This window comes from Nyctibius grandis, chromosome 4 (assembly GCF_013368605.1).
Source record: "Nyctibius grandis isolate bNycGra1 chromosome 4, bNycGra1.pri, whole genome shotgun sequence".
Lineage (NCBI taxonomy): Eukaryota > Metazoa > Chordata > Aves > Nyctibiiformes > Nyctibiidae > Nyctibius > Nyctibius grandis.
The window spans coordinates 60,649,520-60,672,989 of NC_090661.1; the positions used below are offsets into that span (position 1 = coordinate 60,649,520).

A 23,470-nucleotide genomic window follows, 5' to 3' on the forward strand; every position below is an offset into this window, starting at 1 on the left:
AACACTTCCAGGGACGGGGCATCCACAACTTCTCTGGGCAACCTGTTGCAGTGTCTCACCACCTTCACAGTGAAGAATTTCTTCCTCATATTTAATCTATATCTACCTTCTTTCAGTTTAAAAACCATCACCCCTATTACTACGCTCCCTGATAAAGAGCGCCTCCCCATCTTTCCTGTAGGAAGAAGAAGCCTTAAAAGCCAGTGATTAGATGTTTTCAGAGACCAGATCTAAAGTGTAAGCAAATGAGAAGAGGCTGGAAGGGTTTTGGATTTTATGTTAGTCCCAGATACTGGGGAAGAACTGGGACTGGCCAGGCAAGCAGATAGCAGGGTGGAAGCCTGTAAAGAAAATGTACTAAGTGCAGCTTTGCCAATGAAGAACCACTTAGGTGAGAACAAGGAGGCCCAGAGGGCATCCATGGGGAATGAGAGTAGATGCAGTAAATGAAGAGGCTCAGCTCCCCAGAGAGCAGTGGTACAGCTGGAGGAAAAGAAGGAGCAGGACAGATTGCATGAGGACTAGGAAAGGCGAAAGTGGGACTGGTTGCAAAGGGAGACTGGTGTGAGCAATCCAAGAAAGGCTAACAGAGACTGAGACAGGATCAAATACTCTAATGAGTAAATACTGGAAACATGAGGCAGAAGGGATTGATCTTATAGAGAAACAGCAGCAGCTATGCCTGGAATGGAATTAAAAATTCATAAGTCTCACCATTCCTATGCTGTCAGCAAATATGTGTAAAACCTCTCAGCAAAGGGTCTCATCTCATTAAGAACAATGTGCCCTGGTCAGCAGTTTCTTTACCAGTTCGAGACGCAGAGTTCTGTGCAGTGGCTCTAGATGTTGCTATCACACAGGTGAACCATGAAGACACCAGGATGATGCCGCATTATGGGATATTCTGCTCCTATTTCCCTTTTAAAAACAAACAAACCATAAAAAAAAAGCAGAATATTACCTGCACGCTGCTTTTAAGGCAACATGAAGCTCACAAAGCATCGGAAATGCACTTCTCTGTGTAATCTTTCCTCAACCTGCTTGTATGACTTTACCATGGTAGAAGGTTTACTTATAGGTCACGCACTGTTATTGCAACAGGAATCCGGTCTCAGTTTTATGGAACTGCCTGTTGTGAACATGAGCTATGGCTGTGCTGTGAGAGGTGTACAGTCCGCAGGCCCACAGGTCAGAAGGTGCGTACAGAGGGAAGTGGGAAGAGAAAGTCTGATCTCTGCATTAAAGCTCCTGCAGAATTATCTTTTGCCCTGCCTCTCTCCATGATGTTGTCTATGATGCTAGGTAAATCACTAGAGCCAAACTATTAAAATGTGGCAATTAATTACATTTTACTCATTATGTGGGTCTCTCACGTGAGCCCAAATTGAGAAGGTGTTGAGCTCTCACTATTGTCTTTCATGTCTTTGAGAGCTGTGCTTTGAATGTCTAACGTGTTAAATGCACTGAAAAAAATGTTTTCTATCAGTAACTCAAAATTAACAGGAACTATTTTAATTTCTTTTGTTCCTCAGTCCTCCAGATATAAAATGGATGTATGAATACTGCCTTATGTTACAGAGATGTTCTGAAAATATGTTTATTTTTATTTGTGTAGCTGTTGGATGTTAATACGAACAGCATGAAAAGTGTCAGACAAAGTTCAATAACTGTCTTTAGAACAGGTTTTGAAAAGTGCAGGAGATAAGGCACAGGAGCCACATGAGTAAACAAAATACTGAAAAGCTATTTAAAAGGTGAGTACTCAGTCAGGCAGATGTGCCATGAAAAAAACACAGTATGTAACAATGAGATTGCAGATGGAATTAGAAAGCATAACTACAAAAAGCCAAATTAAATTTGCATACAGATCTTAATTCATGCATTTCCTATCTGTTGAGGGCTTGACTTTTCAGCCTCAAAAATAATATAATAATATAACATTGCACAGGTTTTGTACATACTCATACTTTCCTCAACAGACACAAACAAATGTTGAAACAATAAGAAAACCCCATCCTTCAGAGCCATGGGCATAGTGTACTCTTTTCTACATCATTGTGGTCATGTTATTTGGGTGTGGTTGTATCCTAGTCTGTTGTTCTGCTTTCATTTTTGTGTTCTTTCACATTCTTTCTGAGTAAGGGTATACCTTTCTATGTATTTATACAGTGTCCTGTGCAGTCAGATTACAGTCCTGATAGCAGTTGTGAGATGTTTAATGCAACACATGTATTAAATCATCTTGGTACGTCAAAATGACTCGGAGCCCATCACGGAGACTGGTATTTTAGAAATGCAATATAAAAAGGCAGTCCTTGACCTAAGGAATTTATAAATTTAAAATAAGATACAGCCATATAAATAAGACGCAGACACATAAAAAAGACACAAGCAGCTTAAATAATAATAAAATACAGTGGTCATGTAATCAAAAAATCAGTAGTTTTCTGCATTTATGCAAACATAAATGAGAGCATTGATGTATCTTTCATATCAGACCTGCTTGCCACTGCTTTCCAGAGCTGCAGTCAAAAGGATAGCTATTTATTGTCCTCCTTGTCACTAGAGGCTTTTGCCTATAGTAAGCAAAACGCTAGCCAGTGATCTTGTAATATATGGTAGGTTCTTTGTTTTGTTTCCAGTTCCCAAAGCCCTATTGTGTCCACTGTGTAACACCATCTAAAAAATTAATTTTGTAAGGTGTAACAAAAAGGCAGAATAGATCAAAATCTGTGTAACAGTAATGGTGAACATCATTACTAAATCAGAAAACTAACTTAATCAATGTTATGGCATTATGCAAGAGAGGAAGACTCGAAAGATATATGACACATTTCTGTTTGAAGATGGGGAGGGAATAGTAGGAAAATCACACTTCTGAACAAAATGCCTAAGGATTATTGCACTTGGAAGAGAAATATGTTTGTGCATGTGTTCAACATTCACAAACAATATGTAGATGAAATATTTAATTAGTTTATAGAAGACCTGCAAGTGTGCACAATTTATAGCTCGCATAATTCATGGTAGCAGTGAAAAAGATATTAAAAGATAAATATAAAGAAATTACTATTTCAAGAATGTAGCACATAGACCTTCCAGCAGAAGATCCATTAGGTTCATATTAGTTGGGGAAACTGAAAATGTGCCCATTTCTAACATAAAGAACAAGTATTTCCCTTGCCAATAGCCATGAGGATTGGAAATTCAGAATGCAAGGGAACTCTGTATTCAGTTCCAGTTTTTAACATGACCTATACTGAATAGATCCTTTTCTTTTCCCTTTCTAATTTCTTTCTTCCTCTTTCCAAGTCTGTGGTTCACTCCACAGGTGGCAATATAGTAAGAAGAAGAAACAGGGATTCAGGAGACCTAACCATGCATACCTGACTTTGCCATGAATGTGTTTGAACTAGTTACTTTCATTCTCTGTGCCTCAGACTTCCTCTCCGTGAAATGGAGCAAACAACAAACTAGTGCAAAAGCAGGATCTCAGCATACTCTGCAGTGAGTAAAAAACCCTCATTCTTGTGTGTCAAGTCATTTGTCTTTATTTAATTTGCAAAAACCTTATCAGCTAGATCTGATTGGGGGAAAAACAAATCACACCTAATTCAGTTTTTCCTCAGCTACCTACTTAATCTTCACTGCTAAGGAATGAAGGTGTTTCAGGCACAACAACAACAATTACATTCCTGCTTAATTAATTTCTAATTTTAATCTCAAACCACGCTTTATAAAATCATTCCTATCACTGAGCATTCTACATTAATATGTATTAAGTACTGTATTGGCTTACTGAAGTGGTTAATTTGTTTCACTGGAAATCTTTCACTGAAAATTGTCTTTCCAAAGTTATAGAATATTTTAGGACTGACACAGGAATTACAGGGCAAAAAGTTGTGCCTTTTGTTATGTGAGAATTCAGGCTTCCTGACTGCAAGTATTTACCAGCATCAACAATTTAAAATATATTATTGTGCTATCATAATTGAACATTTGTCCTTCATTTGTAAATTCTTTCTTTTCAAGATAAGGCTAGAGAGAAGAAAGATTTCCTGGGAAATGCAGAGCTGAGACATAAACTAAACAAAGGGAAACAGGTTGTATATCTTTGTGAAAACAACTTTCTCAACATCACATGTGTATAAAGGGTTGATTTTTGCCAACCATCTCTATTTTCTTGTCCTTCATGCTAGACTGAGGAAAAGAGCTTCTGGCTATGGCAAACAGGACTGCTTCTGGCATGCTCTGCTTTATTATTCCCATCAGATGTTCCTTCTGGTTTGGGTTCTTTTTATTTCTCAAGTAATTATTTTTATGGCACCAATAGTTACAAAATATTATCCTCACATTTACAACTGGAACAATACTCTTGAGGCAGTTTCTTCATGTGTCCCTTACCCAGGAGATAAAAAAGCATTGATAGACACGAGTAGAAATTTCATCCAAAATGATCATTTTCGACTGATGTTTATACAATATCCTGTAACAAAATGAAGATTAAATAGACCTAGACAAAATGCAAGGTAAACATAATAATGCAAATAGAACTTAGTTTAGGTTTCATTTTATAGTTTAACATTATCATTTAAAAGAGCAATGAAAACCATAATGATAAAAAGCCACATTAAAAAAATAGCAGCAGAGAAACTAACTAGAAACAACATGGAAAAGGAAAGAATTGTACAGCATAGGGATGTTTATAATGCAAGAGGGGGAACCAAAACAGAAACAAAAGAAAGACTGGGACTATGACAGAGTTAAGCGAACCTGATTTCTAGTATTAGTAGAGGTATATAAAAAAACAGGAATTTGAGCAAATAAACACATATATTGGAAAAAAACTAAGCAACAAACAAACAAATAAACAACACAAAGTGACTAGAGGAAAGTTCTGGTTTCTTTGTCAGAGGACATACAAAGTAAAAACACCGGAAACTTTTTGCATGCGACGGGAAACAGCAGACAATAAATGCCCATATGTGAGTGTGTCTAAATAACAACAATGGAACTGTTAGGAGTTGTATATGACGGAAGTAAATGCGGCATCTTTCCTTTAAAATGGCACAAAACCGGAGAAAACACTAAAAGTGAAAATAACAGGTTGCTTCTGTAGTTAGCAAAAAAAATCCAGCTCAGATTAAGACAAAATCAAAGACTGAGTAGCAGCTAGAGTTCTGACAGCAGTAATGAGTCTAGAAAGGCGTGTGGATTGTTTTTCATTTATTTTTTGCCAAATACCAACTTCTTCCTGGGTTATTGCAAGCACTTAAAGCTTCCATCGTGGCCAGTTCAAAGCTTGAAAAACATCAGGCACCTCTAAGTATCAGAGTTCAGATTGAAACTGTTAGTATCAGAAGACGCTAGAGGTTTCAGAGTGTAAAGTTTTGCAAGTTGTCAGAGCACCTCTATTTTGTCCTGATAAATGTTATTTCTAAGAAAGATTTCTTCATGCGTTTATTTTTTCTGTTATATACTTCCCCTGTATCTGTTTGTTTTCCTGTTCACTATCCATATATAGATATCATATATACAGATATATATTATAAAGATCATATGTAAGTAGATTCTACACACTCGCAAAAATATATGGCAATGCTTGCTCTTTCTGGATTATTCATACATGGACAATTTTCCAAAAAACTTGAACAGTGGTTCAGTGTTGAATTTCTCCTCTCTCAGACACGTACTCTTTGATGGCTCACTATCATTTCAAACTCCATGTGATTAAAACTAAGCTGTTCATTTTGACATATGTCTGTCTCACAGCAAACTGTCCATTTTTCTTTATAAATATCCCTTTCAGCCAGAAGACAGTATAATTTATTCTGTCAATTCAGAAAACCATAAGAACACAGTGCCTTAATAGAGAGACTGTTTCTGCCTCTCTTGCTTTCTCTCCTGTGTACACACAGGCAGCCCCTGCCCTGAAATGAGGTATCAGATCTAGTTATGTTTTATACAGGAAGTAAAATTACTTTACTAGCCTCAGGAAAGTACTTAAATATACATTTTAAAGTGTAATATCATTAACATGGCAACAAAAATGTTCTGTTTACTGGCTGACTATTAAGAATCTAGGTGCATATTCACTGCACCAAATCTTTCACACTGCAGGAAAATAAAACATAATAAGGTGGTATGAATTATGAACTAAACATAATCTTCATCTCCAAGTGGGTAAAGCGTGTTGGATATGTTGGGCATATTATGATGCAAACTTCCTGGCTACTATTAACATACATCAGACTGTCAAGCACCTTTTAAAAAATCCTAGGATTCAGGCTTTTTTAACATCAGTTTACAAAGGAACATTTTCCTGACCGAAAGATATTGCAGACAAAGATAAATGATGGCTTTGAAAGGAACATCTTGGATAATCTAATCCAAACATCTGCTTCAAGTAATGATGGTTTTATGTTAGTCTTCCTATAAGTGTACTTAATCTTTCCTTAAATACATCTAATTATTTTGCCTCTACTCTGGTGGCAAACTGTCATACTGTTTGATCAACATCAGTGTTAAAGAAAATGTCCATATATCCAGGCTAAATTTCTTCCAGCTGAAGTTCTGACCATTACTTCTGCCCACTACAAATTTTTGCACTTCTGTCTTTCCTGTTTTCACAAATTATGATGGATATATCTTTTAGCATTTGTCTCTCTTTAGACTAAAAAAGGCATTCCACGATTCTCACGCTGCCTTTCAATGAACATGTCTATATTATTCTATACTTCAATTACAGACAGCCCAGTACTATATAAAATGATAGTGATACCTAGCTCTTTGAAAAATGTCTTTACTTAGATTTTTTTAAATCCAGGTATTATTTTTTGTAACATCTTCAGATAAGGTCTCATTTTTGTTTGCATTAGTGAGAGAATCATATTTCCTGAATATATGTTATTTTACTTTATGTTTATGCTGCATATACTGCTTCTCCAGTTTCTCATATTTTTTGCTGTGAACAGCAGGATGGAAAAAAATCTGCTAGAAGAATAAGGTTTTTTGTTGTTGTCTTGATTTGCTTTTTATGCAGCAGTTTCTCAAGCCTGTATTTTAATTGCTAGGTGCATGCGTCTATCAGTGGAGTAACTTCAAATGTAGAATCTTACTGAGTATTTCAAATTTCTGTATTTAGGGCTTTATATTTACAGTATCAAAGAAGATCTAGGCTGTGATGTCAGGGATGGCAAAATCTCTGACTTTCCTGGGAAGGGGAAACGGCATTCATTTTTTGATCAAGATTGTTACAGTCAGTGGAAATCTGCCCTAGTGATGAAAGTTTTGCCTCAGTCCTCAGAGCGGCCAAGATTTCATGTCATGTATTTGCCAAAACAGCTGGCAGAATTCTCTGTCCTATAGTAATTGGGTGATAGATAGCACCGAGCTAACACTTTGTCAATAGTTATGAGAGGGAGGTTATGAGGATTCCCAGTGCTAGGCAAGGGAATGGGTTTGGCTTTAATTCCTGTAAATTATTGCTGTATATTTTAGCTCTACGCACTCTGACTACTGGAAAAAATTAGCATGATTAAAAAAATATTTTGGCAATCTCTAGCTAGCTGTTGATAGTTGCTATTTCTGTGTGTAGTGAAATCTGTTCTGTGCAGAAAAACTTTCTGCTTTATGTGCCCTGATAGAGAAGGTGCCTGACAAGACACCTGTCTCCCAACTGAAATCCGCAGACGTTCACCTGTTGCCTTTCGTGAAGGCAGAAACATGTTCTTGAAGTGGGTATGATGACAGCAGAAATTATTTCATGTTTTTCTTGTGGGTCATCTGCCAGCACAGTGTACTGAATCAGCTCGCTGAAGAGCCAGAGGTAACAGAAGTAAAGCTGGCATAAGGGGAGAAATGCAACTGAGCAGCTGGGACACGGCAAGGAGTTTAGGAGAAAAGGAGAGAGAGGATGCTCTGGTCAACCCCAACAAGCTTGTAGGCTGGCTCAGCGCATCTTGTCCAGTCACACATGAGGATGGGACAGCATAACATAGAGAGTGTAAAATAGTTCCTTAAGGTTCCAGCTGTGTCTAATGAGCATTTTTCTAATGGACAACGGTACTCACAGTGTACAGTACAGAGTATAAACTTGTAAATCCAGCTAACAGATCCTAAAACATTGTGCGTGTGTAGACCCATGGCTGATGAGATCCCTTCAAGGGACAAAGGATAAAGCTCTCCACTGATAATGTTAGTGTTTCTGATACTCTCTTTCACAAAGTATTGCTGCTTTGCCAGCAAGGTGGCACTGCCCTGTAATTGATATTTTTTTCTTTCTCTTTGCAATATATATAAGGATAGCCCAAATTAATCACAGTTATTTCTTCCTCTCATGTGGGGTCTCACATAGGGTTTCTGTGTGACTCTGCTGTTAGCCTCAGATTTTAGCTACCAGGAGTTTGCAGGGACCTTTAGGAGCTGTTATATTGACAACTTGTGTTATGTTTCTTGTCACTGATGCAGATCCTCCATCTCCAGATTCTTGCAACAACGAAATAAAAATTTGATTGAACTTCTCCAGTCAAAAGGTGTTATATTAGCAGGCAAACAGGTGCTTGGGAGTACGAGTACTCCTAGCCAGGACAGAACTTCAAGGATTTCTTGCTGCTTATGGATTTTCAGGCTTTGCAAAGTTGATTGCATGCTGCTGACCAGAAGGTTGAAGCACTTTGTTTCTATGTTCAATGTTCAAAAGGAAGTTCTTACCAAGCTTAAATTCTCAATCTCAGTCTGCTTTTTCCATTTAAGGGATGATCTCCATACACAGACAATGATTACATGAGGTTCTTTACTTTCCAATTTCTAATGCACAGACCTCAAAAAAAAAAAAAATTAAGGTTATTCTCAGTAGAAATCACTAAGATCTGCTAGAACACAGTTACTGTAATTGTCAAGGACTGTTATGAAGACTGTGGAGATTTGGATCAGAGTGGTTTTGGCTGCAAACTAGCTAAGTAAAATTTATTTGCAGTTTAGTTTGCTCAGGTGGAAGGAGGGGAGAGAAGAGAATTAGTCTGGATTTACAGAACACAGCAGTTTCTGTTTTGAAATTATTTTTGGATTAGTATATGGGCATATTCTGTTCCAACAGATTCTGGTTATGTTGGATAGACTTCACTCTAACAAAAAGCATTCTGACCTCTCGGAAATAAAATCAGGAGCTTTTGTTTAGATGAGTCTTGAAGTAAGTAGAAGAGATGGGGAAATTGAGATTTGTCATAATTTCAGCAATACAAGAGGCGCCCTTGAGACATAGAAGAGTAAAAAGTAGGGGCTTTCCGAAAAATAGATTATTTTTGCCTGACAATGTACCTATGGAAAAAAATGTAAAAAGCCTGAAAAACAAGCAAGAAAAAGAGGGTACGAAAATCGAAGTTTGCAATGGTGATTATAGCATATCATATATAGGATTGTGAGAACAAGATTTTCCTAATTTTTTCATAAGACGTCAGTTTTGGGTAGTACAGATGATATTCAGTAATTAACTCAGAAAATAGAAGAAACGTGTCATCATACGTCAGAGTACATATTTACAATGCAAATTAGAGCAGATAATTTGACAGTGATGAGTATACAGATAAAACCTATGACTTCTACAGACTCTCTGCTTTTAAGGTCTGAAGAAAAAAGAATAGAAGGAGAAATTTCTAGGATAGAAGGCAGAAAGATTAAAGCCTTCTTTTGACCAGTTGGTCAAGCTACTGTAGGAGTATCACTGAAATCACAGAACATTTGTAAGATTTTGAACTACCCAGGTTATCTCTTGGCCAAAAAATGCAAAGAAAGGTCTAACAAGGCTTCTATATCACCAAGGAGAGAACTTGTCACCTAAGGGAGGAATAAGCAACCTTGGACCTATGACAACCTGAGTGTAAACAAATAACTAAGAGAGTCAGAATAAAAGCAAAGTAAACAAAGAGCTGCTGATATTTACCCTAGAAAAGCGCAGGTTCCCAGAAGGGCAAAGTAAAGGATTAAGCAGTCATCATTACCACTCCACATTTTCACTTCTCTAGAGTGCCATTCACAGTACCCCTCAAGGCTTGGTCTGGTGAGCTACAGTGAAAGCTGTGACAGCAAAGTAACCTTTTCAAAACAGTAAGTAATGTTTCAGTAGTAAAAGGAAAGCAAGACAAGCAGAAAAGGCGTGGAGCAATCTGTGCCTATAGAGTCAGATAGGCACAGCTTAGCTCAGATACCACAAGTTTTGGAAAGCTTTGAAGAAGCAGGGTCTGGCTCTCACACCTTACTCTGAAGTGTTGCCTTTTAACCCACCCTTCATTCTCTGCTCATCCTTTTTCTGTCCTTCACTTCCCCCATTCTTGGTTAAAACTAAAAGTCAGCATTGGTAGACACAAACTTTTTCAACCTAAGTGGCATCGTTATCTTCAAGTACCAGTAAGTGGGCTATCTGAAGCTAATGTGTGCTTTCCAGTGGAGGTATTTTCAGGCAGGTAATCTTGAATTAGCCCATTGTAGTTCTAGAGGAAAAGCACATGGTTGTATAGTTTTCCTACCATATTATAGGAATCTCTAGTTGCTTCACACAAATGCAGATAAATTGGTAAATGAGGTCTGGTGGAAGAAAGCACTACATCAGCAAGCAGAAAACAGGTCCCTCAGGAATCCTAAAAACCAGCATAACTTCTTTAAAAGAAGGAAACAAAGAATAAGAAAGAATACAAAAATAAGAAATAGCCAGCCTGTTTCCGTAAGGGACAGCTCAAAGGAATAATAAAAAGACAGAAAAGAGGAAGGAACAGTCACAGAATAAAATGCAGAATTAAAATTGCCTTGTGGTGGAAGTAATGTTTCTTCTTGATCTGTGCCGTGTATAACAGACTGAAAACGGGTAGCGTTTGGGGTGCTTTGGTGTTGTTTGGGTTTTTTTTAACTCTTTAGCCTCAGAAACATAAAACATTTTACCTTCCTTGCTTTTGCTCAGGTCTTTCCTGAAAAAGTTGGAGCTCAGATGTGAATGACTAAGGAAAGAAGTCCAGATTTCTGAAGACAAGCCCCACATTAGCTCTTTGGGGACAGCCGGAGTAAGTTTTAAGGAGATAAGAGGCGTGCTTAACACACCCCCACCAGACCTCCCCTCTCTCTCGCCCTTCCAGGTTTCCTCCCCTTGCCCATGACCGCACCAGCGGGGACGCGCAAGGTGTCCGGCCCCTCTCTCCGCCCCCGCGCAGGACAGCGGGCTCGAAGCAGCGGAGTTGGGCAGGGGCTGCCCGCCTCCTCCCGGCTCTCCTGCCCTCGACAGGGGACCGGCCCGCGGGTCGAGGGCAGGAGGGCCGGGAGGAGGCGGGCAGCTCTCCCCTCCCTCCCGTCCCTCCTTCCTCCCGCCCCGTCGCGCCGGAGCCTGGTGCCGCCTTCCCGGCCGCCGCAGCCCGGCGAGGAAGCTGCTCGCCCTCCGCCGAGCTCCCCACGGAGCAGCGCGGAGCGGCCCCGGCCATGGGGCTGCGTGCCGCCGGGCTCATCGGCTGCTGCTGCCTGCTGCCCCTCGTCCTGCCCGCAGCCCCAGGTAACGCCGTCCGCGGGGGGCGCCGGAGGAGGGCGGCGGGAGGGCGGCGAGCACCGGCCACGCCGGCGTTTGCCGCGGGGAGCGGCGCAGTGAGGGGAGGCGAGTTGGGAAAGTTTTCGGAGTTTGCCGGGGCCGGGAGGAGGGCGGCGGCGGGAGCCCTGCGGCAGTCCCCCGGGGCAGAGCCCGCCCCAGCGCTCGCTCCGGCCGAAGATGCCGGTGGTCTTTGGGAAGCTTTTCCTTCGCACCCGACGGAGCGCGTTTCTGGTGCCGTTCGCGCAGGATGTCAGTAGCTAGTGGTGATATTTCCGAGGAGCATTGCTCGATACAAATACTTGAAGCAGACAAAAATATGTGACTGAGACCTCTTCTAAACTGACGTTATTCACGCATGATTTAATGAAAATGGTCGGGTTTTTTTTTCATCCGACGTAGGGTTGAAATGAATTCAACACTTTTACTGTAAGTCGTTTTAAATGGAATTTATTTTCTGACTAAAGGGACTTTTGTGTTTCAAGTAGTTCTGAAAGAATGCATTTGGAGTGGCATGTTGTGAAATGACATAAATGGATCTGTTCTGAAATTTCCCTTTTAAAGTATGAATAGTGATATTACATAGACTTTGCATATGCTAAAGTGACTTTGTATTTTTTTGTGGTTAATTCTTTATGCCGTTTATCCTACAGGAACACTCTGTAACATGCTCCAGATTTAGTTCATGTAAAATTTTATGTTGCAAAAACATGTGTTTGAAGAAAAAAATCAGAACATTATGCAGTCTTTTAAAACATCAGTAATGTGTATAGGACATAATATGATTTTTTTTCCTGAGTGCTGATTTTTCTGGTTTGATATTATAAATCTCTTCTTTCAGGCGTGAACTGTAAAACTGGCTGCCACCCAGAGAATGGATTTTGTGAATTTCCCAGTGAATGCAGGTAAAAAGATCTGTCAGACAGGACTATTAGCACAGGAATGGACGGCTTCAATAATTCATAGTCCTGGTAAAATAGACAGAAGCTGAAATGATTTGCCCTCTGAAAATATGGAACTGTAATGAAACAGCACTCTATTAGGATACAGTAACTGGAATCATAGAGTATAGACATCGAGGTGCCTTCTTAGTCTACATTTTTCCAGGAAGAAAAGTCTTTACATTGATTAGCATTTATTTGGTTTTTTTTCTCACTGAATGAAACGGTTTTCTTCACATACACTGCTTCTAGTATCCCAGAAGCATTGATGGTATCTTTTTGTTCAAATGTGCTGCATAGTCCAATTTTGTATCTGAAAGTTTATTTATTGTGCCTCAAAAAGGGCAACGTCCTTGTAATTATGTTTATTAGAAATAAACTATGCCTCTGTCTTGTCTTTTATCTCTTTCAGGTGTCAGCCTGGTTGGCAGGGTGCTCTTTGTAATCAGTGTGTTCCTTTCCCTGGGTGTTTGCACGGCAGCTGTGCCAAGCCCTGGCAATGCATCTGTGAGGAGGGCTGGGTTGGCAGCCTCTGTGACATAGGTTTGCACATCCTTTCCTGTCCCGGAGCAAGTGAGGTGAAACAGCCCCATCTGGTGCTGGAGACATGCAAAAGTCCTTCTGGATAACTAATTTTAAAAAATTGAATGTTAGCACCAGATAATAAGGGGATTCTGGGCAGTGGTGCGTAAATCTGGAACTTTTATAATAATTTAGGCAGAAGCATGCAGTAGCTTTTGTAACTGGGCATACATGTGAGCAACGCATAAATTCATTGTTCTATTTTAAACATTGATCATTGTGGACAAGGCCAACAAATAACTGCTCCCTTGTTGTCATATAAGCCTTCCCTATAAAAGTACAAGTTGTCTTGTGTGTATATATATATATATATTTGAAATACTTACCTGACACATTATATATATGCTACTTTCTGTTCAGAAAGATGTGGGCATAATACTTAATACTTCATGAAAAGGAAAACGTTTTGTGCTTATTTCTGCTTTTACTTAACCCAGTGATGATTCAGTGGGGTAGCATTAGTATAACTGAGAAAGGTCTGCCTGAACAGGCTGCCACTTCCCTCTCAGATCCAAGGGATAAGCACAGCTCTTGTGTGCACTCTCTCACCCCTTGCCAGTCAGAATGAGCCAGTTTAGCACAAGCAAGCTGAAGAATTGTCCTTTGCTGAGCTGGTTTATTTTGGCTGACATAGGCAAATGTTCAGCCAAAGAGATCTGAGGGGGTCAACACCGCATGAGCATCCAGGAGCATGTGTCTGCTCAGCCCACGTAGCTGCAGCTGGAAGAGGACAGGTGTCCAGGGCTTCATTCTCTTTTCATGTCTTTCAGGCTTTTGTTGTTATACAGTCTAAAATTTATAGAGCATGCCTGTGTTCTGCCCATGCATACCCAAAACATTAATTAATGATGACACAGTTTGAACTGGATAAAATTTTCAAGATGACTAAAAGACTTAGAAGGTTTTGTGTAGTTCACATCCTTGCAGTAGCATGGAGCTTGGTGCAAGGTACTCAAGTACTCATTTAGCGTCTCATCAGGTTTTGCAGTTCATACTCACCGGCTGCACACATAAGCACAGACAGACTTCTTAGTTTAAAGGTAGTCCTGGTATGTTTGCAGGAGCTGCAGTAGCAATGGTGCAGATGTGGCTATAAGCTCTCAGAGATGTTGTTCTGGACAGCTCTCACAGATGTGTTTGTGCCTGAGACATCTACCTAGATTCTCCTTACAATTAGTGAGGAGGAATAGGTCCCTCTGTCATCTGTGATCTGCAATCATAGATTTCTAAAACTAGACAGAATGACCCCCCCACTGCCACCTTAGGAGGCTCAGTTCTATTGCTTGCCAGTGACTCCAAAGGACCAGATTTTTAAAGGTACCATCTTCACACCTGAAGATTCTTGTAAGATAATACTATTTTTTTCAAACAGGGCTTACTTTTAAAAGCCATATTAAGTACCTAGCTGAATTTATAGACACTTAAATATCTTTGCAATTCTGAGCCTTGCAACCTTTCCCTCTTGCAACTGGTACTTAGGACACAAAACAATGCTTTGGAAACTACCCATATATTTATGGAAAACTATTATTTTAATACATATTCATTAAGATTGTTCTATAATACAAAAAAGTTATCCTTTGCTTAAGTTCAGAAACTATTATTTCTCTCAACACTCAGGGTAATCTCAGAGTTGTCATTGCCAATTTGAATCTAGATCCCCATGAAGAGCTGCCAAGAATGCTCAGCCAAAAAGAAATAACCATCTTGTCATCTGCAGGGACGTGTTATGTTGATAGTCTTTCATCTCAGTGGATTCACCTACTCTAAATGCATTGTTTTGCTTCAAGGGATCAAGAGAAGGATCCTCCTTTTCTTGCTCCTGGAAGGTTGCTACAAATTGTTATCCTGACCCAATAAAGCACTGAAACCTCAAATGGGTTAATTGCTTAGCCACGGATCTCATCCTCTGCAAAAAGTTGGTGTCAGTTTCCTGGCTGTATAAAGTCATTACAGACTGCTATAACTCATTAACAGGTACTACTAAATGAAACTTGATTAGATTAGGAAAAAGGAAGGCTTTTGAAGGCTCTTGCTCTTTTGGGTACCACTGGCATATATACATAACTGTCTTTTAAATATGGAAATACAAACCCATCAATTTCTTACCATAAAGTACCAGACTCCCTGCCTCTCTCTTCTCATACAAAATGTTTCTATCTGATGAGAGCAGGCCACAGTTATTATATTTTTCACGTGTATATGACAATAAGACCATTTTTTAGCTACTGGAGACAATTTTTATCTTCAGGTGTGTAATGAGGTAAGGCATGTTAGAAAACTACATTTCTTTTTTTTCTGTGGAGATTGGTGAAGGGTTGTGAGCACTGTAGTTTTGGCATTCTCTTAAAATTCTTCCTTTTTGCTGCTATAGAAAGTGTAATACTTGCCAGGGAATTTCTGACATAGCCACTGTTTTAATGTTACCAACTGTAAGCAAATGACAGCTCACAAGGACGGCAAAATCGGGAATGGAAAACTGTGGGAGGGTCTAAAGTTTATTTGGCCACTACTGTAAACACCTGAAATATTTGTAAAATATAGATATGGTCTCAGCAGCTTATTTGCTTACTGAGCATGAGAGGAAGAAAAGATGATGTGGACTGGTGGTCATATCTGGTTTTTTATTTTCTAGAAAAGTTAGTCTCCTTGGCTTGGATCATGGAAGTTCCTTTCTGGAGTAGTTTTAGATCATCAAGTGGTTTGCTGGTGCCTCTGACTGTATAGCTGTTGTTTTTACTGTGGGCAGCTTGGTCCTCAGTTCAGGTCAAGAATGACCTTCCCAGTCATTTATAGGTATGCAGATTATAGGCTGGGCTTGATCCACTGTAAACACGTACGCCTGGATCGGTGGTATCATTTATGGCCGTTATTGCAGTCACGTGGAGAGACATGGTGCTTAAAGAAAAAAAATCTATGAGCTGGTATTAGTGTTACCACTGCTGGTTAACTTCTTTGCAATGGAGTGCACCAGCCTGCCTAACTGAATGGTACAGGAACAGGTACCACATCAAACACCAAGCATAACAAAGGGTTTAGTTTAGTCAATTTATTTCCAAGAAAAAATGACAGCCCAGTCAGAGCATATGATCCACCTTCCTAAATCAGATCAGTCATCTCTGTCTGTGCCTGCACAGACATATTAGTGTGCCCCTGACTTCCCGCTTGAATCTTAGCCTCCGTTTGGCTAAAAAGCCAACATGTGGTGTGAGCTCAGAGGATACTGTGCTCCGTGTCACCTGACTCCTTTGCCAAGGGCACGTGTTGGTAAGCCATCACCAAAGAGAGTACAGGTGGAGCCTCTAAAGCCCATGCTCTATGTGCATGAGACAGGGTCTAGAAATCCTGGTGTGACATAGACTATTACTGAGTGTGCCTTCCTCATAAAAACACTGAGTGATTGCTTCACGTACTGCAGCATGACAACCTAGTTTTAAGCAAATATTAATTAATTTATTGGTACTATGGTTCTGGCCATTCATAATACATGCGTAAATGTACCGTCCTGTTTTCGAATTCTCATCTCAGACTCAGTTATCACTTGAAGCATATAAATCATTTGGTTGTTGGCCTTTTGAGAGGTAAACTAGACAAAATAGAGAAAATGAGCTATTTGGGGGTATTTATGTTTTCAAAGGATATGTTCCTACAAGCTTTTAAGTTGTATTTTAAAATTAAATCCTTGACACAAATTACTGATAGTAATGTATATGTGTGTGTGTGTATATATATGTATACACACACACCTATCCATATATATTTCAGAGAGTTTACTTGCTCCTACATCAGAGTTCATGCTTTATTAGCTGCCTTTAAAGCCTGTGAAATAGGTGGCAAACAGCACTGCTCCAAAAGCGTTCAAGTTTATTTTGGTCCTTGTGAAGATTGGAGCTTACACTCAAAGAGTATGAAAAGTGGTTGTCTTGCAATGAGAATAGGCTAATACATTAGAAAATAGAGCCTCTTATTCAGGGAAGATTGTATTTGAAAGCTAAGGCCATTGAACTGTTTTGCTATGGTTAAAATTTTGCAGTACCTCATGATATCATCTAACTTTCATGTTATGTTGTGGGAAGTAAAATATAAATGCCCTTAAATCCCTTTTCGTCTTCTTAGAAAGTGTATGTGTGCATATGTGTGCGAGGCATCAGATAACTTGCAGTCAGCACTTCTCTGCAGCTGCTCCATTAGTTGGCTAAAACATGCACTTGTTTGTTTATTTATTTTTAATTATTTTAAAAATTCAGTAATCATTTAAGTGGGAAGTGGCTCAGCAGGGCAATTGTAAAGAAAATGAGAGGTGTGACTTTGGGTCCAGACATCATACAGCATCTCTCTTCTGGTACAGTTATGTAAGGGCTGGATGTAGCCCAGCCAAAAGATGAAATTTTAGGAGATTTTTGTAACTTGCTGATCTCTGTTATTATGAAATGTTTGTTCATAAGCATATAATGATAGGCTCTCGGGCAGGGAGCAGGAAGAATTCCCCGTTCCTGATTGCTTCATCAGAATTCTGCTCATGGAGAAGCCAAGGTTGTGAAAGGATGACTAGACTACACAGTTCTTTCTCCCCTGCTAATATTTTCTTGATAATATTACTTATTTATAGACTGGAACAATTCAAGCATGTTTTACAAGTGGGAGCTAGGAAGAGAGAAACAAGCTCAAAGTGCTTGCAATAGTTGAGCAGTCTGAACTCCATTTTAACAGAGGGAAGAATAAGTCAGAATTTATAAAATGCAGGATGAAGGACCATTAAAGCTATATTTTATTTGAAGTATTATATACTATTTACTGATTCTTTCTAATTCAATTAATTGAACTCTGTTGGTTTTTTTTAAACAGATATTCACCCATGTTCTGCAAAGCCCTGCACCAATAACTCAACGTGCATCGAGACTGGTGATGGAGGATATATTTGTCTGTGTGCCCAGGGATTTACAGGAAAAAACTGCCATCTCAAAAAAGGACCCTGCATTATTAATGGGTAAATATCAATTTCTGACATGAATTTAAAATCCACACTCCTAATGACTGTTATTCAGAATTCTTCGCTAAGTGGAGGTATCTCTGTCCAAAAATATATAATGCTTCTTCTAGTTGCCGATATTTTTATCAAACTTTACAAATCTGATCTGTTCATATTGTAAAGACTTACAGAGTATCAGCATAAGTTTGTGTGCATAATTTGAGTGCTAAAGTGATAATTTGCACATTTTGGTGTGGTGAATTTATGCCTTCCCGTGATTTTAGTAAACAAAATTGAAGTAACCTCCCGTCCTGTGTTCTCACCTGTAGTGAGAGATAATTGTATATACAAACCATATACAGTAATAAGAACAGTAGCCAATGCACAAGCCATCTGCACAAAAACACTACTTCACCAGCCTGTCATTTTTCTTAACTGACATACAGTGGTATGTCCATACTTTACTGACAGACATAATCTCACTTCCACCAGAATAGGACGTGGGATGCCATTGCTCTCCATTCTCTAAGAGAAGTGGGACATTAGGAACAGCATTTCCAGCAGGTTGAAGGAGGTGATCCTTCCCCTCTGCTCAGTCCTAGTGAGACACATCTGGAGTGCTGGGCCCAGCTCTGGGCTCGTTAGTACAAGAAGGACATGGACATACTGGAGTGAGGCCATCGAAGGGCTGTGAAGATGATTAAGGAACATCTCTCCTATAAGAAGAGTCTGAGAGAGCTGGATTATTTTGCCTAGAGAAGAACAGGCTCTGGGGGAATTTATCTATGTTTATAAATACCTGATGGGGAGAAGCAAAAAAGACAGAGCCAGACTCTTCTTAGAGGTGCCCAGTGAAAGGGCAAGAGGCAATGGGCACAGACTGAAAAACTTTCAGCATCATCACTGGTAGGACTGCTTGAAAAAAGGATGACCTTTCAAAGTTAAAAAAAAATGCGGATTGGTGGTTTTGTTGAAATCTGTATGTATCTGCTGTCTTCTAGCTCGACAAGGATCTGATCCCATAAGCATACAGAATGCCTTGGTGGATACAAGCCTGGTAAAACTATCACCTTAAAACCACAGCTTTCTTTTTGGAGATTGCCTTCTTTCTCTCTAGCTCCCTGTTAGTACCCTCTAGTTCTCTTTTTGCTCAGCAACAATTATGAATATTCAAATTACCTTATGACTAAATCTTCCTTAAGACTTGTACAGTTTTGTTTAAGGAATATTAACACCTCTCACTGTCTCTGGCAAGAATTGCCATTCTTAAAATTTTATGTCAGTGGAATTTTTTTGCTATTGCATTTAATTTGGGGATAGTCACACAGTTCTGTCTGGGTTTACTTTTGGAGTCTAAGATAACTGCTCTGATTTGCCTATTTGTCTTCATTGACAATGAGGAAATTTAATTTCCTCGCAAGTGCCTTGAATGACATCCAAGCTGCTTGCCTAACATAGGTGATGTGAATAACTTGCTTTTTCCACTTTTCATCTGTAGAGCAAATATTTCAGTAATTCAATATGGATGTATATTAACTATCCCAAAGAACAGGTGAGGTACACTATCAATGAAATAACACAGATTAGTTCCATGTACTTTAGTAAAATCCTTATGTTTTTAAATTGCTGAAACTACATTTTTGTGATAATACTCTGTGTTCGAACTGAATGCTCGTGAACTAGTCTGGAAATCATGAACATTTTTTCATAACAAAACAACATTCTTGAAACGGCAATCCATTTTCTCTAGGAAGCTGTGTCTTTTTCAGGAAAATGAGCAGCAGGCTCTGCAAATCTGCTTTTAGTTCAAAAGAACAACCGTTCTCAGCATAAGCACTCCGTGTCTTCTAATACTTCACAGTCCACCAGAGAGGGCACCTCACATCCTGGAAAGCGACCTCATTGTATGGTGTCATCTCATTCACATCTCACTTCTGCTTAGTTCCTCTCTACCTCAGTGGTAATGTTAACAATGTTGATACTACTAAGCATTGCCACTGGCTCCTTAGTTAATATTCACAGATGGAACCAAGACAATTCACAAATCAAAGTGATCTGGTCTGTTTGCAAAACCAGGCAGATGTATCTGTGTTAGTGACCTCTGTGTGATGTTTTGAAGTTTTGCTCTGAAGCAGAGCAGCGAGTGATACTTTCTAAAATGAAAACAGAGTATTTGGAAAGCAGAGAAGTGGTATGTTCATGTTTCCACAACTAGTCCTTCATGTACCACACCTTGCTGAACATGCGTTAAATGCCAAAAATGCAAAGTAACTGAATCTATTCAAGGAGATTAATATTAATACCTTATTTATTTAAACATATTAAAATAAGGCAAATGCAACTCAGTGTTAGTAATAAATAAAGAATAAATTTTCAAAATTCTGCATATTTTCCCTTAACTGTTTTTTGTTTAAATTTTCTGCACTTCTGAAAGGTTCAGAAAAAATTTTACACTTATGTTCTCCAGCAATTTGTTCCTATTTCCCTAGAAAGTACTGTAATTCAACCCACCGATGAGGGTTCAAACTTCTACACATTGCCATATCCAAAACAACTTGTCAGATTTTCTGTGGGACCTGTAAAGCTAATAGAGGGTGCTAGACTCTCCAAGACAGGCCATAACCACTCATTTGCTCAAGGACTGTACAACTACAACTTCCATATTTTGCTTAAAAGCAGACACAGGAGCTAGTGATGGTGGCAGACTTCCTTGTTTGCATGATCACCTCAAGATGTCACCAGCAACTGCTATGTCAAAGTCCAGGGACAACCACACCTATCGCTTTCCTAATATTGCTTCCAGACTTCCAATTTGTTCTTTCAGTACCCTTTTTTCCAGCCAATATCTACAGTGAAGGACAATGCAAGAGGACAGAGCAGTTTATGTGGAAGCAGCAAAAACCAGGCAGATGATTCCTCTACCATGACATTCAGGCTCTCCTGAAGGGTGGCCACCAAGTGTTTCAGTCCCTGGTAAAGCCAGAGGTGCTTGGGCTAGTCTTTATCATAGCTGCTCCCAGAGCAATGGATAGACTTTTGAGAAGCTCAACCTTACCCTGACTGGTGGTCAGGGACCATTTGTAGTCAGGAGCTTATAGCTCTTTCACAGTCACCTCACTCAGACGTCAACAAAATCTCTGTGCCCCACCATGGAAATCCGTAATGGCCAATTGCTACTGACCACTGCATATGTGAAATGTCAGCATTCATGAAACCGTGATGTTCGTTACCCCTGGGACTTTCCCCAGGAAATGTAATACTTAAATAACAGCTTGGACTTTTCAGCTATGTCCTGGTTCTATGCTGTATGTCTTCAGAGATTTCTAAGTATTAGGAAAACTGTTGTTGTCGGAGAGGCTTGTTGTAAGCTTTACCAAGTGTTATTCACTTTTCGAAGGTAAGTTTTAAAAGCTTTGTTCATATATGATGAACTGCTATGAAAGTGGATTTTGAGATTTATTTGTAAACCTGTGACCCAGGGGCCCTTTTCTGCCAACACAGCCAGCTGAAGGACCAAGTCCACACTGCACAGCTCCACTGAATTGGCACATTTGTACCTTTCTGTCAATGCCCTATCTTTTGGCCTTACACTCAGTAAGACACAGTTACATTGCAAACGTAAAAAAAGATGTCTCAGTGAATTTACATCACTTAAAACATAGTACCAGGCTATTAATTATTAAGTTCTTAAAGGGTTTGCAGAAATACTTGGTTTCCTATGATCCTGTCCTCACATTACAGCTGCCTGAAGGCTGAAAGCATCCCATTTATATTTTTTATTATTAGTTATATTTATCAAAATTTTGGGCTGAACAGCAGTTTGCAGGAAAGTATCTGTTCACCTCTAAATTTTTTGTATGTCATGGAGCACTGGAGAGGCAGAATAAAAACAATCAACTTTACATCTAGCTGCTATGGCAGAGTATTTTGCTTTGCCAATACAATACATAGATTATTTTATGAATAATCAGGTGGAAAAGAAAGCCATGCTGCTAGTGTCTTTGTTCAGTCTTGTCTGAATAGGTGCTCAGCTAAATAGCTCTAAGCATATGAAAACACTGGGAAGCTTGATTTGAATAAATGTTTGAAGTAATGTAAAATCCCTTCACAGCTCATCAAGTTGAATTTATATACTGGTGTGCTAATCCTTCACGAAGGGTCAGCAGAAGATATTATACTCTACATTGACAAAGCTGTTGAACAAACTCATTCTTGATTCAACTTCATTGACTTCAGTGGATTTGCGTTTGGAATTGGCTCTTCTAAAGAAAACCAGCTCCTTTTATTACATAAAGTGTTTCCTAATAGCTTCTTTCATTCAGCTTTAATTCAATTCTATGTGTTTGTTATCTGTTCTAGCTCTCCCTGCCAGAATGGAGGAACGTGCATTGATGACAATGGTTTTGCACCACATGCTTCCTGTCTGTGCCCTTCTGGTTTTGCTGGCAACTTCTGCGAAATAGATAGAGATGACTGTGAATCCAACCCCTGTGAAAATGGAGGAACATGTACAGATATTGGTGTGGATTTCAGCTGTTTTTGTCCCCATGGCTATACGGGAAAGCTCTGCAGCAGCCGTGTCATATTCTGTGCAAGTGGCCCATGTGAGAATGGAGGGACATGCAGTGAACATCCCCAAGGGGGATTTGAATGCATCTGTCAATCAGAATTTGTTGGTGCAACCTGCAAACATCCCAGCAAAAACACAAGCCTCTCTGGAGGGAATATAGAGACAAAGCGCATGCAGAATTATAAGCCACCCCCAAAAACTCATCACAGATCAGTGCATCATCAACAAGAAATCCTGAAAATAACAATGAAAGAAACAATCCAAAATGCAGATCCCTTGCTCAGTAGAAGCCAGGTGATATGTTTTGTTGTACTGGGCCTGCTTACATGTCTTGTTGTCTTGGGTACAACTGGGATTGTATTTTTTTCAAAATGTGAAATGTGGCTTGCTAATGCCAAATATAGTCATCTCCTACGCAAGAAAAAGAACTTTTTTCTGAAATCTAACAATGGGGAAAACCTCTCAGTTAATATTATCTTCCCAGAGAAGATCAAATTGACTAATTACACTAAGAATTACACTGCCATCTAGGCCCTTGAAAACCGAGCAGCAGCCTGCAACTTTTCATAGCAATATGTAAAATAGATTGAATTTATTGCCTGTGATTGGCCTCAGTATTAGTGGGTACATTTGCTGTAGCTTGTGCAGGGTGATAATGAAGAAACATAATGTATCTGTATTGCAAAGGCTTTTTTCATTCCTCAGAACAAAAGTTAAAAAAAAAAAAGGATTACAGAGCAGGGAATGTTAATTGGATTTCTTTTCAAGGCAGCTATTTTTTGTAAAATAAAAGGTAATTTACCACTGAAACTGTATTGCAGCTTTGTCTTGTGTGCAGTTTATTTGGC

General features: G+C 39.3%; 1 protein-coding gene across 1 annotated transcript; it reads left to right on the top strand.

Moving 5' to 3' along the window:
* The first annotated feature begins 11,460 nt into the window (after nucleotides 1-11,460).
* DLK1 (delta like non-canonical Notch ligand 1) lies at nucleotides 11,461-23,153 on the top strand. The gene is made up of 5 exons (XM_068399838.1): nucleotides 11,461-11,530; nucleotides 12,402-12,465; nucleotides 12,914-13,044; nucleotides 17,929-18,070; nucleotides 22,412-23,153. Exons 1-5 carry the CDS (start codon nucleotides 11,461-11,463, stop codon nucleotides 23,151-23,153), a joined length of 1,149 nt encoding a protein of 382 aa, XP_068255939.1.
* Nucleotides 23,154-23,470: the final 317 nt, after the last annotated feature.